Consider the following 12540-nt stretch of genomic DNA (forward strand, 5'->3'; position numbering starts at 1 on the left):
AACTTACAAATGGCAGGATGAAATATGGGGCTGACGTTATACACAGGCCGTGTTGACATACAAATGGCAGTGAATTTCTATTAGTGACTTCCCTTTCTTCACGTGAAGGTGAAGATCACATTTGGAGATTCACAGCTCGAGGGAGATTCTGTTCACGATGTTGAAGACTGTCACGGACACAGCGGGCTGAACCGGTCTTAACATGTACCGTTTTTTCTTTCAACAGCCATTATATAATCAGCCCTCGGACACCAAGCAATATCATGAGAACATTCAAATGTGAGTTCGGAATTATTTCATATATTTTCTATATTATTGCAGACTTGCAGCTTTTGTGATAATTAATCACTTTGTTCTGAAGAAACTTATTTTCAAAAGAAAGAGTAGCCTGGGTGACTGGACAAAACGTTCTGCTTCTGCTGTGAGGGGCCAATGTGGAATGTCACAAAAGTGTAGCAGAAGGCATGGTCGATTCCGAGATTAGAATCAGAGAATCTTACAGCACAGAAGGAGGCTATTTGGTCCATCGTGCCTGTGCCAGCTCTTTGAAAGAGTTCTAATTAGTCCCACTCCCCCCTGCTCTTTCCTCATAGCCCTGTAAAATTTGTTCCCTTAAAGCATTTATCCAATTCTCTTTTGAAAGGAACCTGAATGAAAGATGGTTAATATGCTAAACTTGTTTCCCTAGAGACTGAACAAGTTATTCATAAGCTTGCACGGGTAATCAAAGAAAACCCAGCACTCATCCTGTCGGAAACTCCTTTAATCTCTGTCTGTCTGTGGCGAGAGAGATAAACAAACAGCGACACAGAAACAGGCTTTTGAAACAGCAAGGCTGTGTCGGTAGTCGGGGTTTGTTACTGAGAAAGCTGCAGTCGCCTCCATTCAGGTGAAGGGATTGACGTGTTGGAGGAGCGTTAGATGCCATCTTGTTTGTGTCAAATACTGTTAATGTGTGGAAACACGGCGTGTTTTGTATATCATTATGTAAGGATAGGATGTACTGATTTAACTGTGAATCTGATCGTGACTATTGCTCTGTATGTTTGCTCGCTGTCAAATAAGGCAGCTTATCGATTCGTACACGATCTCGCATCGCCAAGTGTTTGCTCAGCCTGCGTTTGGAGAGAGTTGAGGAATATCAGTGGGAAAGACGTGAATATTGGGTTCAGGGCACAGGGGCCTTTCTGTTTCCAGCGCCAGTTTACGCTATTGTCTATCATATGTGTAGCGACAGAGATGTGACAGTAAGAAGCTCCGAGCCCGAGACAGGTGACTGACACCGCTGAGCTGGAGGAGGTAGCGACAGCATCTGCAAAAACATCTATAAAATGGTATTCTGATAGAGAAAAAGAATTTCTGCTGGAGGATAGTCCAGTGAATATCGACGGAAACCATACTTAAGAAAGTGAAGGGTTGGGGTAGGGATCTGTGGCAAGGCAAGGCACCCAAAAGGGGAGAAATGAGCGAAGAGATGACTGGGTGACAGGAAGGGCTGGAGACAGCAGAGAAGAGGTAAAGAGATGAGAAAAGGAGTTGGATGTAACGAGCTTGGGTCCTGAAAGGCAGCTAAAATGCACAGACACAGGGAAACTTGGGTCACATGGCAAAGATTAGGAGAGAGATGGCAAAGTAATTGTTTAAATTCAGGCCAATGTTCAGAAAATATTACACTACACAAAAAATTCCCAAGTGTGACTCGTGGATGTAATCAATTCCCATTTCACTGCTGGTTTATTGAAAATGGGACCTTTGATTTTCCACCTTAATCACCATCCCAGTTAGCTTCCTGGCGTTCTAAACATTATTCGATCCATGTTTACAGGAGTAAATTTGATTTTTAAAAAAAATTCACTTATGGGATCTGGGCGTCGCTGGTAAGGCCGGCATTTATTGCCCATCCCTAGTTGCCCTTGAGAAGGTGGCAGTGAGCTGCTGCCTTGAACCGCTGCAGTCCGTGTGGTGAAGGTACTCCCACAGTGCTGTTGGGGAGGGAGTTCCAGGATTTTGACCCAGTGACGATGAAGGAACGACGATATACTTCTAAGTCAGGATGGTGTGGAACTTGGAGGTGGTGGTGTTCCCATGCGCCTGCTGTCCTTGTCCTTCTAGGTAGAAGAGGTCGCGGGTTTGGGAGGTGCTGCCGAAGAAGCCTTGGCGAGTTGCTGCAGTGCATCTTGTAGATGGTACACACTGCAGCCACGGTGCGCCGGTGGTGGAGGGAGTGAATGTTTAAGGTGGTGGATGGGGTGCCAATCAAGCGGGCTGCTTTGTCCTGGATGGTGTCGAGCTTGAGTGTTGTTGGAGCTGCACTCATCCAGGCAAGTGGAGAGTATTCCATCACACTCCTGACTTGTGCCTTGTAGATGGTGGAAAGGCTTTGGGGAGTCAGGTGGTGAGACACTCGCCGCAGAATACCTAGCCTCTGACCTGTTCTTGTTGCCACAGTATTTATGTGGCTGGTCCAGTTAAGTTTCTGGTCAATGGTGACCCTCAGGATGTTGATGGTGGGGGATTCAGCGATGGTAATGCCGTTGAATGTCAAGGGGTGGTGGTTAGACTCTCGCTTGTTGGAGATAGTCATTGCCTGGCACTTCTGTGGCACAAATGTTACCTGCCACTTATCAGCCCAAGTCTGAGTGTCGTCCAGGTCTTGTTGCATGCGGGCATGGACTGCTTCATTATCTGAGGAGTTGCAAATGGCACTGAACACTGTGCAGTCATCAGCGAACATCCCCATTTCCGACCTTATGTTGGAGGGAAGATCATTGATGAAGCAGCTGAAGATGGTTGGCCTAGGACACTGCCCTGAGGAACTCCTGCAGCGATGTCCTGGGGCTGTGATGATTGACCTTCAATCACCACAACCATCTTCCTTTGTGCTAGGTATGACTCCAGCCAGTGGAGTATGGGTATTAAGTTGAGCTTTGATCAGTTGACAGTTTCCTCCTGTTTCCCATTTGGCACATGCCACATGTTTGAGGTTTATTTTACCACACCTTTCCCACAAGACTCCCAGCTCCACATTCTTACATCCATTTCTCTCCGGTTGTATTGCTTGAATGTGCTGCTAGGGAACCACGAGCTGGAACAACTCAAAACAGATTGGTTTCTTGTTTTTGTGGTTGAGTCGTCCTTTAACTTAAACTCACTTCAGTTTCTCATAAAACACAAAGCTGTCTCCACCAGCTCCAAGTTCTACAAAATCAATTGAAATGTAATTGTGAGATGTTGCAGCCACCAATATAAATATATAACTGTCAGAGATAAACACCGGGGCCACGATTGTGAGCTCACATTTCATCTTTAGGAAAGTTTTCAATGCTGAAATATTTGGAGGGATGTTGTGTAGTTTTTTTTCAGAAAGTGTGTGAGATATTGTTGGTAATCTCAGTAAAGACTTTGGCTAAAAGTCTCTAAATGGTACAGTTTATGAATGGTAAGGCCATTTATTGCAACAAAATAAACCAGTAATCTAATTGGAAAGGGTTTTACTCGTGAGATTCAATGACGAAGATTTGTTTCAATATCCAGACTATAGAGATGTGGAAATGTTGGCAATTAGTTGCCCTGCTTCTGTCAGTTGTGTCGTAACACTGAGAGTACGGGTCAGTCACACTGAGTACGGGTCAGTCACACTGAGTACGGGTCAGTCACACCGAGTACGGGTCAGTCACACTGCGAGTACGGGTCAGTCACACTGCGAGTACGGGTCAGTCACACTGCGAGTACGGGTCAGTCACACTGCGAGTACGGGTCAGTCACACTGCGAGTACGGGTCAGTCACACTGCGAGTACGGGTCAGTCACACTGCGAGTACGGGTCAGTCACACTGCGAGTACGGGTCAGTCACACTGAGTACGGGTCATAGAGTCATAGAGTTATACAGCACAGAAAGAGGCCCTTCGGCCCATCGTGTCTGTGCCGACCATCAATCCCTGTCCAGTCTAATCCCATTTTCCAGCATTTGGTCCATAGCCTTGTATGCAATGGCATTTCAAGTGCTCATCCAAATGCTTCTTGAATGTTGTGAGGGTTCCTGCCTCTACCACCCTTTCAGGCAGTGAGTTCCAGATTCCAACCACCCTCTGGGTGAAAAAGTTCCTCCTCAAATCCCCTCCAAACCTCCTGCCCCTTACCTTGAATCTATGCCCCCTTGTTATTGACCCCCCTATTAAGGGGAAAAGTTCCTCTTTATCTACCCTATCTATGCCCCTCATCATTTTGTACACCTCAATCAGGTCCCCCCTCAGCCTTCTTTGCTCCAAGGAAAACAACCCCAGCCTGTTTAGTTTTTCTTCATAGCTGAGGCGCTCCATCCCAGGTAACATCCTGGTGAATCTTCTCTGCACCCTCTCCAAAGCAATCACATCCTATAGTGAGGCGACCAGAACTGCACACAGTACTCCAGCTGTGGCCTCACCAGCGTTTTGTACAGCTCCATCATAACCTCCCTTCTCTTATATTCTATGCCTCGGCTAATGAAGGCAAGTATCCCATATGCCTTTTTAACCACCTTATCTACCTGTTCCGCTGCCTTCAGGGATCTATGTACATGTACACCAAGGTCCCTCTGACCCTCTGTACTTCCTAGGGTCCTACCACTCATTGTGTATTCCCTTGCCTTATTTGTCCGTCCAAAATGCATCACCTCGCACTTTTCAGGGTTAAATTCCATTTGCCACTTTTCCGCCCATCTGACCAACCCGTTTATATCGTCCTGTAGCCTGAGGCTTTCCTCCTCGCAATTTACCACCCCACCAATTTTCGTGTCATCTGCGAACTTACTGATCATACCTTTTACATTCTCATCCAAATCATTTATGTAGATCACAAACAGCAAGGGTCCCAGCACCGATCCCTGAGGTACCCCACTGGCCACAGGCTTCCAGTCACAAAAGCAACCTTCGACCATCACCCTCTGCCTCCTGCCACTCAGCCAGTTTAGGATCCAACGCGCCAAGGCACCCTGGATCCCATGGGCTCTTACCTTCTTGACCAGTCTCCTATGCGGGACTTTGTCAAAAGCTTTACTGAAATCCATGTAAACCACATCCACAGCATTTCCCTCATCCACACACCTAGTCACCCCCTCGAAAAATTCAATCAGATTGGTCAGACATGATTTACCCTTGACAAAGCCATGCTGACTATCCCCGATTAATCCTTGCCTCTCCAAGTGGAGACTAATTTTGTCCCTCAGAATTTTTTCCAATAATTTCCCTACCACAGATGTTAGGCTCACTGGCCTGTAATTCCCTGGTTTATCCCTGCTACCCTTCTTGAATAATGGTACTACGTTAGCTGTTCTCCAGTCCTCTGGTACATCCCCTGTGGCCAGAGAGGTTCTGAAAATTTGTGTCAGAGCCGCTGCAATCTCCTCCTTTGCCTCACACAACAGCCTGGGATACATCTCGTCCGGGCCTGGGGATTTATCCACTTTTTGGCCTGCTAAAACCGCTAGTACCTCCTCTTGTAACTGCCAAAAGCCCCCCTTTTTTTCCTAATGCATTTTTGTATATCCCTTGTCATCCAAGGTTCCCTTTGCTTGTTGGTCCCACCCTTGACCTTTACAGGAACATGTTGGCGTTGTACTCTCTCTATTTCCCTTCTGAAAGTCTCCCACTGCATTGATGTGGATTTTCCTATAAGTAGCTGCTCCCAGTCCACTTTGGCCAGATCCTGCCTTATCATATTATAATCGGCCTTTCCCCAATTTAGAACCCTTATTCCCGGGCCGTCTTTGTCTTTTTCCATGACCACCTTAAATCTCACCGAATTATGGTCACTGTCGCCAAAATGCTCTCCTACTGACACTTCCACCACTTGCCCGGCTACATTCCCTAGAATTAGGTCCAGTACCGCCCCCTCTCTTGTAGGACTTTCTACATGTTGGCTCAAAAAGCTCTCCTGGATGCACTTTAAGAATTCTGCACCCTCTAAGCCTTTCACACTCTGACTATCCCAATTAATATTGGGGAAGTTGAAATCCCCCACTATTATTACCCTATTATTTTCGCACTTCTCTGAGATTTGCCTACATATCTGTTCCTCTATCTCCCCCTGACTGTTTGGGGGCCTATAGTACACTCCCAGCAAAGTGCTTGCCCCCTTTTTGTTTTTAAGTTCTACCCATATGGCCTCATTAGAGGAACCCGCTAATATATCATCCCTCCTTACAGCAGTAATTGATTCCTTAATTAATATTGCAACACCACCTCCCCTTTTACACCCCCCTCTGTCTCGCCTGAAGATTCTATACCCCGGAATATTGAGCTGCCAGTCCTGACCCTCCCTCAACCATGTCTCCGTGATAGCAACAATATCGTACTCCCATGTGTTCAGCAACAACTTCAGTTCATCCACCTTATTTGCAAGACTCCTTGCATTAAAATAAATGCCTTCCAGCCTTGCCATATTCCCTTTTGCCTTCACATATTTGCTCTGCCTTCCCAGCTGACTTGTTTATTCCTCCGTATTTGGCTGTAAATCACCCCCTACTATAGTTCCACTCTGTATCCCATCCCCCTGCCAAGTTAGTTTAAACCCCCCCCCCCCAGTGCTAGCAAACCTCCCCGCAAGGATATTGGTCCCCCTCTGGTTCAGGTGTAAACCGTCCGACTTGTACAAGTCCCACCTTTCCCAGAAGCAGACCCAGTGATCTAGGAAACTAAAGCCCTCCCTCCTGCACCATCCCTTTAGCCACGCATTCATCTGTTCTATCTTCCTATTCCTATACTCACTAGCACGTGGCACCGGGAGTAATCCAGAGATTACAACCTTTGAGGTCCTGCTCTTTAATCTTTCACCTAGCTCCTTAAATTCTTGCTGCAGGACCTCATCCCTCTTTTTAGCTATGTCGTTGGTACCAATGTGGACCACGACCTCTAGCTGTTCACCCTCCCCCTCCAGAATGCCCTGCAGCCGCTCAGTGACATCCTTGACCCTGGCATCAGGGAGGCAACAAACCATCCTGGATTCACGTCTACGGCCACAGAAACGCCTATCTGTTCCCCTTACTATAGAATCCCCTACCACTATTGCTCTCCCACTCTTTTTCCTCCCTTCCTGGGCAGCAGGAGCACCCCCAGTGCCAGGAAGTTGGCTGCTGCTGCCTTCCCCTGGTGAGTCATCCCCCTCAACAGTATCCAAAGCGGTATACCTGTTTGAGAGGGGAATGGTCACAGGGGTCTCCTGCACTACCTGCCTGCTTCTATTGCTCCGCCTGGTGGTCACCCATTTCCTTTCTTCCTGTGCAGCCCTACCCTGCGGTGTGACCAACTCACTAAACGTGTTATCCACGACCCTCTCAGCATCGTGAATGCTCAACAACCCATCCACCCGCAGCTCCAGTGCCTCAATGCGGTCTGCTAGTAGCTGCAGATGGATGCATCTCTGGCACACGTGGTCATCAGGGGCACCGGCAGTGTCCCTGAATTCCCACATAGAGCAAGAGGAGCATATCACGGGGCTGGGCTCTCCTGGCATGACCTTCCCTTTAATTAATTTAAATTAATTTACTGTCACCAATTAAAGATATCTCTAAGGCGCTTGTATAGTCTACCAACAGTCCCTGCTATACCAGAAAAGACCCTAGTAACTATAAACCACAGAGTTAAAGTTTAAAAAAGAGAAATACTCACCAACCAATCACTTACCTGCTCCCTGGTGACGTCACACTCTGATTACTTTTTACCTCTCTCCCCGCTGCTGAGTTGGTAAGCCTCGCTGGTCGCCGGTTTTTATACCGGGCTCCTCACCTCCCTGCTCCGTGCTCCGACTGGTCTCGGGCCTCGCTGGTCGCCGGTTTTTATACCGGGCTCCTCACCTCCCTGCTCCGTGCTCCGACTGGTCTCAGGCCTCGCTGGTCGCCGGTTTTTATACCGGGCTCCTCACCTCCCTGCTCCGTGCTCCGACTGGTCTCGGGCCAGTCACACTGCGAGTATGGGTCAGTCACACTGCGAGTACGGGTCTGTCACACTGCGAGTACGGGTCTGTCACACTGCGAGTACGGGTCTGTCACACTGCGAGTACGGGTCTGTCACACTGCGTGTACGGGTCAGTCACACTGAGTACGGGTCAGTCACACTGCGAGTACGGGTCTGTCACACTGAGTACGGGTCAGTCACACTGCGAGTACGGGTCAGTCACATTGCGAGTACGGGTCAGTCACACTGCGAGTACGGGTCAGTCACACTGAGTACGGGTCAGTCACACTGAGTACGGGTCAGTCACACTGAGTACGGGTCAGTCACACTGTGAGTGCAGGTCAGTCACACTGTGAGTACGGGTCAGTCACACTGCGAGTACGGGTCAGTCACACTGAGTACGGGTCAGTCACACTGAGTACGGGTCAGTCACACTGCGAGTACGGGTCAGTCACACTGAGTACGGGTCAGTCACACTGCGAGTACGGGTGAGTCACACTGAGTACGGGTCAGTCACACTGCGAGCACGGGTCAGTCACACTGCGAGTACGGGTCAGTCACACTGCGAGTACGGGTCAGTCACACTGCGAGTACGGGTCAGTCACACTGCGAGTACGGGTGAGTGTTTTAATGAACGGTCTTCAGTTTTGCACTTGTCTGTTATCAGAACCTGAAATTTTTGTCTTGTGATCTTTCAGAAACCAAGTAATGAGGAAGAAGTTGGTTTTGTATTTCAAACGAAGGAATCATGCTCGGAAGCAATGGGTAAGTCAGCTTTTCAGGTCATCTTGTCATTTTTATTTATCTTTTATCAGCACCTCCATTATTTCTCTTCTTTCTCTAAAGCCATCTAGAAGCTAATTTCAGTACAGCTGGTTAGAGAGAGTCATAGAATGATAGACTGAAACAGCACAGAAGGAAGCCATTCGGCCCATCACGCCTGTGCCGGCTCTCTGAAAGAGGGATCCAATTAGTCCCCCTCCCCTGCCCTTTCCCAGTACCCAATAGAAGCATGTAATGAGTGATGTAAAAAGACTACTGAGCACTTGGTTGAGTATAAAACAAGGCTTTAATCAACTGTTTCACAACCATGAGATTCTAGTTTACATCACTAGTTCCTGGTTACAGAAACATGCTGGGCAAGCTGGGCCCACGCCCGAGTATTTATACTCCTTGAACGGCACCACCAGCTGGCTGCCCAGTGTTACTTCATGAGTCATGATAAGATTCATGACAATGAGGTTGTGCGCCTTGGGTCAGTGTCGGGTGGGACAGGGGTCAGTGTCGGTTGGGGCGGGGGTCAGGGGCGGGGGTCAGTGTCGGTTGGGGCGGGGGTCAGGGGCGGGGGTCAGTGTCGGGTGGGGCGGGGTTCAGTGTCAGGTGGGGCGGGGTGAAGGAAGGATATCCTTGCATTGGAGGCAGTTCACAGAAGGTTCACTAGGTTGATTCCGGAGATGAAGGGGTTGACGCATGACGAAAGGTTGAGCAGGTTGGGCCTATACTCATTGGAGTTTAGAAGAATGCGAGGTGATCTTATTGAAACATATAAGATTCTGAGGGGATTGGACAGGGTAGATGCTGAGAGGATGTTTCCCCTGGTGGGGGTATCTAGAACTAGGGGGGCATAGTTTCAGAATAAGGGGTCGCCCATTTAAGACGGAGATGAGGAGGAATTTCTTCTCTCAGAGGGTCGCGAATCTTTGGAATTCTCTACCCCAGAGAGCTGTGGAGGCGGAGTCAGTGAATATATTCCAAGGCGGAGATTGACAGACATTTGAGCTACAGTGGGGTCAAGGGTTATGGGGAGCGGGCAGGGAAGTGGAGTTGAGGCCAAGATCAGATCAGCCATGATCTTATTGAATGGCGGGGCAGGCTCGAGGGGCCAAATGGCCGACTCCTGCTCCTATTTCTTATGTTCTTAGGTCACGGCCGGGTGAGTTCAGGTCATGGAAGGGTGAGTTGAGGTCACGGTCGGGTGAGTTGAGGTCACGGTCGGGTGGGGTGGGAGTTCGGAGTCACTGTGCTTATGGTCAGGACACTGCTTCCGTTGAGGAGGGTGATGGGCGACGTGGCTTCTCACCTGGTCCCGGAGGTAGCACAGTCTAAGAGTGTTAAAAAAACAAGCCTGAAGGCTTTGTGTCTTAATGTGAGGAGCATTCGTAATAAGGTGGATGAATTAGCTGTGCAAATAGAGGTAAACGGATATGATATGATTGGGATTACGGAAACATGGCTCCAGGGTGACCAAGGCTGGGAACTCAATATCCAGGGGTATTCAATATTCAGGAAAGACAGGCAAAAAGGAAAAGGAGGTGGGGTAGCATTGCTGGTTAAAGCGGGGATTAACACAATAGTAAGGAAGGATACTAGCTCTGATGATGTGGATACTGTATGGGTAGAACTGAGAAATACCAAGGGGCAGAAAACGTTAGTGGGGGCTGTATACAGACCCCCAAACAGTAATGCGGAGGTTGGGGATGGCATGAAACGGGAAATTAGAGACGTGTGCAATAAGGGCACAGCAGTTATCATGGGTGACTTTAATCTACATATAGATTGGGCTAACCAAATTAATAACAATACTGTGGAGGAGGAATTCCTGGAATGTATACGGGATGGTTTCCTGGACCAATATGTCGAGGAACCAACTAGAGATCAGGCCATCTTAGACTGGGTATTATGTAATGAGAAAGGATTAATTAGCAATCTTGTTGTGCGAGGCCCCTTGGGGCGGAGCGATCATAATATGATAGAATTCTTCATTAAGATGGAGAGTGAAGTAGTTGACTCAGAGACTAAGGTCCTGAATTTAAATAAAGGAAACTACGATGTTATGAGGCGCGAGTTGGGTAGGATTGATTGGGGAAAGTTACTCAAAAGGTTGACGGTGGATAGGCAATGGCAAACATTCAAAGATCGCATGGATGAACTACAGAATTTATTCAACCCTGTTTGGCATAAAAATAAAACAAAAAAGGTGACTCAACCGTGGCTAACAAGGGAAATTAGGGATAGCATAAGAGCCAAGGAGAGCACATATAAATTGGCCAGAAAAAGCAGTAAACCTGAGGATTGGGAGCAGTTTAGGATTCAGCAAAGGAGGACAAAGGGATTAATTAAGAGGGGGAAAGTAGATTATGAGAGTAAGCTTTCAGGGAGCATAAAAACTGACTGTAAAAGCTTCTATAGATAGGTGAAGAGAAAAAGATTGGTGAAGTCAATCGTAGGTCCCTTGCAGTCAGAATCAGGGGAATTTATAATGGGGAACAAAGAAATGGCAGACCAATTAAATACATATTTTGGTTCTGTCTTCACAAAGGAGGACACAAATAACCTCCCAGAGATGTCGGGGAACATAGGGTCTAATGAGAGGGAGGAACTGAATGAAATCAGTATTTGTAGGGAAATGGTGTTAGGGAAATTGATGGGATTGAAGGCCGATAAATCCCCAGGGCCTGATAATCTACATCCTAGGGTACTTAAGGAAGTGGCCCTAGAAATAGTAGATGCATTGCTAGTCATCTTCCAAAATTCTATAGACTCTGGAACAGTTCCCATGGATTGGAGGGTAGCTAATGTTACCCCACTGTTCAAAAAGGTGGTAGAGAGAAAATGGGGAATTATAGACCGGTAAGCCTGACATCGGTAGTGGGGAAAATGCTAGAGTCCATTATAAAAGATGTACTAGCAGAGCACTTGGGAAACAGTGACAGGATCGGACAAAGTCAACATGGATTTACAAAAGGTAAATCGTGCATGACTAATCTACTGGAATTTTTTGAGGATGTAACTGGTAAAATAGATAAGGGAGAACCAGTGGATGTGTTGTGTTTGGCCTACCCCTTATCCTTAGACTGTGACCCCTGGTTCTGGACTCCCCAACCATCGGGAACATCCTTCCTGCATCTAGTCTGTCCAGTCCTGTCAGAATTTTATAAGTTTCAATGAGATCCCCTCTCATTCTTCTAAACTCCAGCGAGTACAAGCCCAATCGTCCCAATCTCTCCTCATATGTCATTCCTGCCATCCCAGGTATCAGCCTGGTGAATCTTCGCTGCACTCCCTCCATGGCAAGAACATCCTTCCTCAGATAAGGCGACCAAAACTGCACACAATACTCAAGGCGTGGTCTCACCAAGGCCCTGTGCAACTGCAGCAAGACATCCTTGTTCCTGTACTCAAACCCTCTCGCTACGAAGGCCAAAATACCATTTGCCTTCTTAACCGCCTGCTGCACCTGCATGCTTGCCTTCAGTGACTGGTGCACAAGGACGCCCAGGTCTCGTTGCACTTCCCCTTCTCCCAATCTATTGCCATTCAGATAATAATCTGCCTTCCTGTTTTTGCCACCAAAGTGGATAACCTCACAGTTATCCCCGTTATATTGCATCTGCCGTGCTTCTGCCCAATCACCCAACCTGTCCAAATCATCCTGGAGTTTCTCGGCATCCTCCTCACAGCACACACGCCCACCCAGCTTTATGTCATCTGCAAATTTGGAGATATTACATCTAGTTCCTTTGTCTAGATCATTAATATATATTGTGAATAGCTGGGGTCCTAGGACCGATCCCTGCGGTACCCCACTAGTCACTGCCTGCCACTCGGAAAA

General features: G+C 47.7%; 1 protein-coding gene across 1 annotated transcript in view; it reads left to right on the forward strand.

The window, feature by feature from the left end:
• Positions 1 to 12540, forward strand: part of ncor2 (nuclear receptor corepressor 2) — a 345327-nt gene that overhangs the window by 146812 nt on the left and 185975 nt on the right. Inside the window, 2 exon segments of the mRNA XM_086011816.1 lie at positions 227 to 279; positions 8627 to 8693. Coding sequence (XP_085867942.1) covers positions 227 to 279; positions 8627 to 8693 — 120 coding nt within the window.

This window comes from Somniosus microcephalus, chromosome 19, assembly GCF_052327205.1.
Source record: "Somniosus microcephalus isolate GS21.2 chromosome 19, FLI_Smic_1.0, whole genome shotgun sequence".
In the NCBI taxonomy this organism is placed as follows: domain Eukaryota; kingdom Metazoa; phylum Chordata; class Chondrichthyes; order Squaliformes; family Somniosidae; genus Somniosus; species Somniosus microcephalus.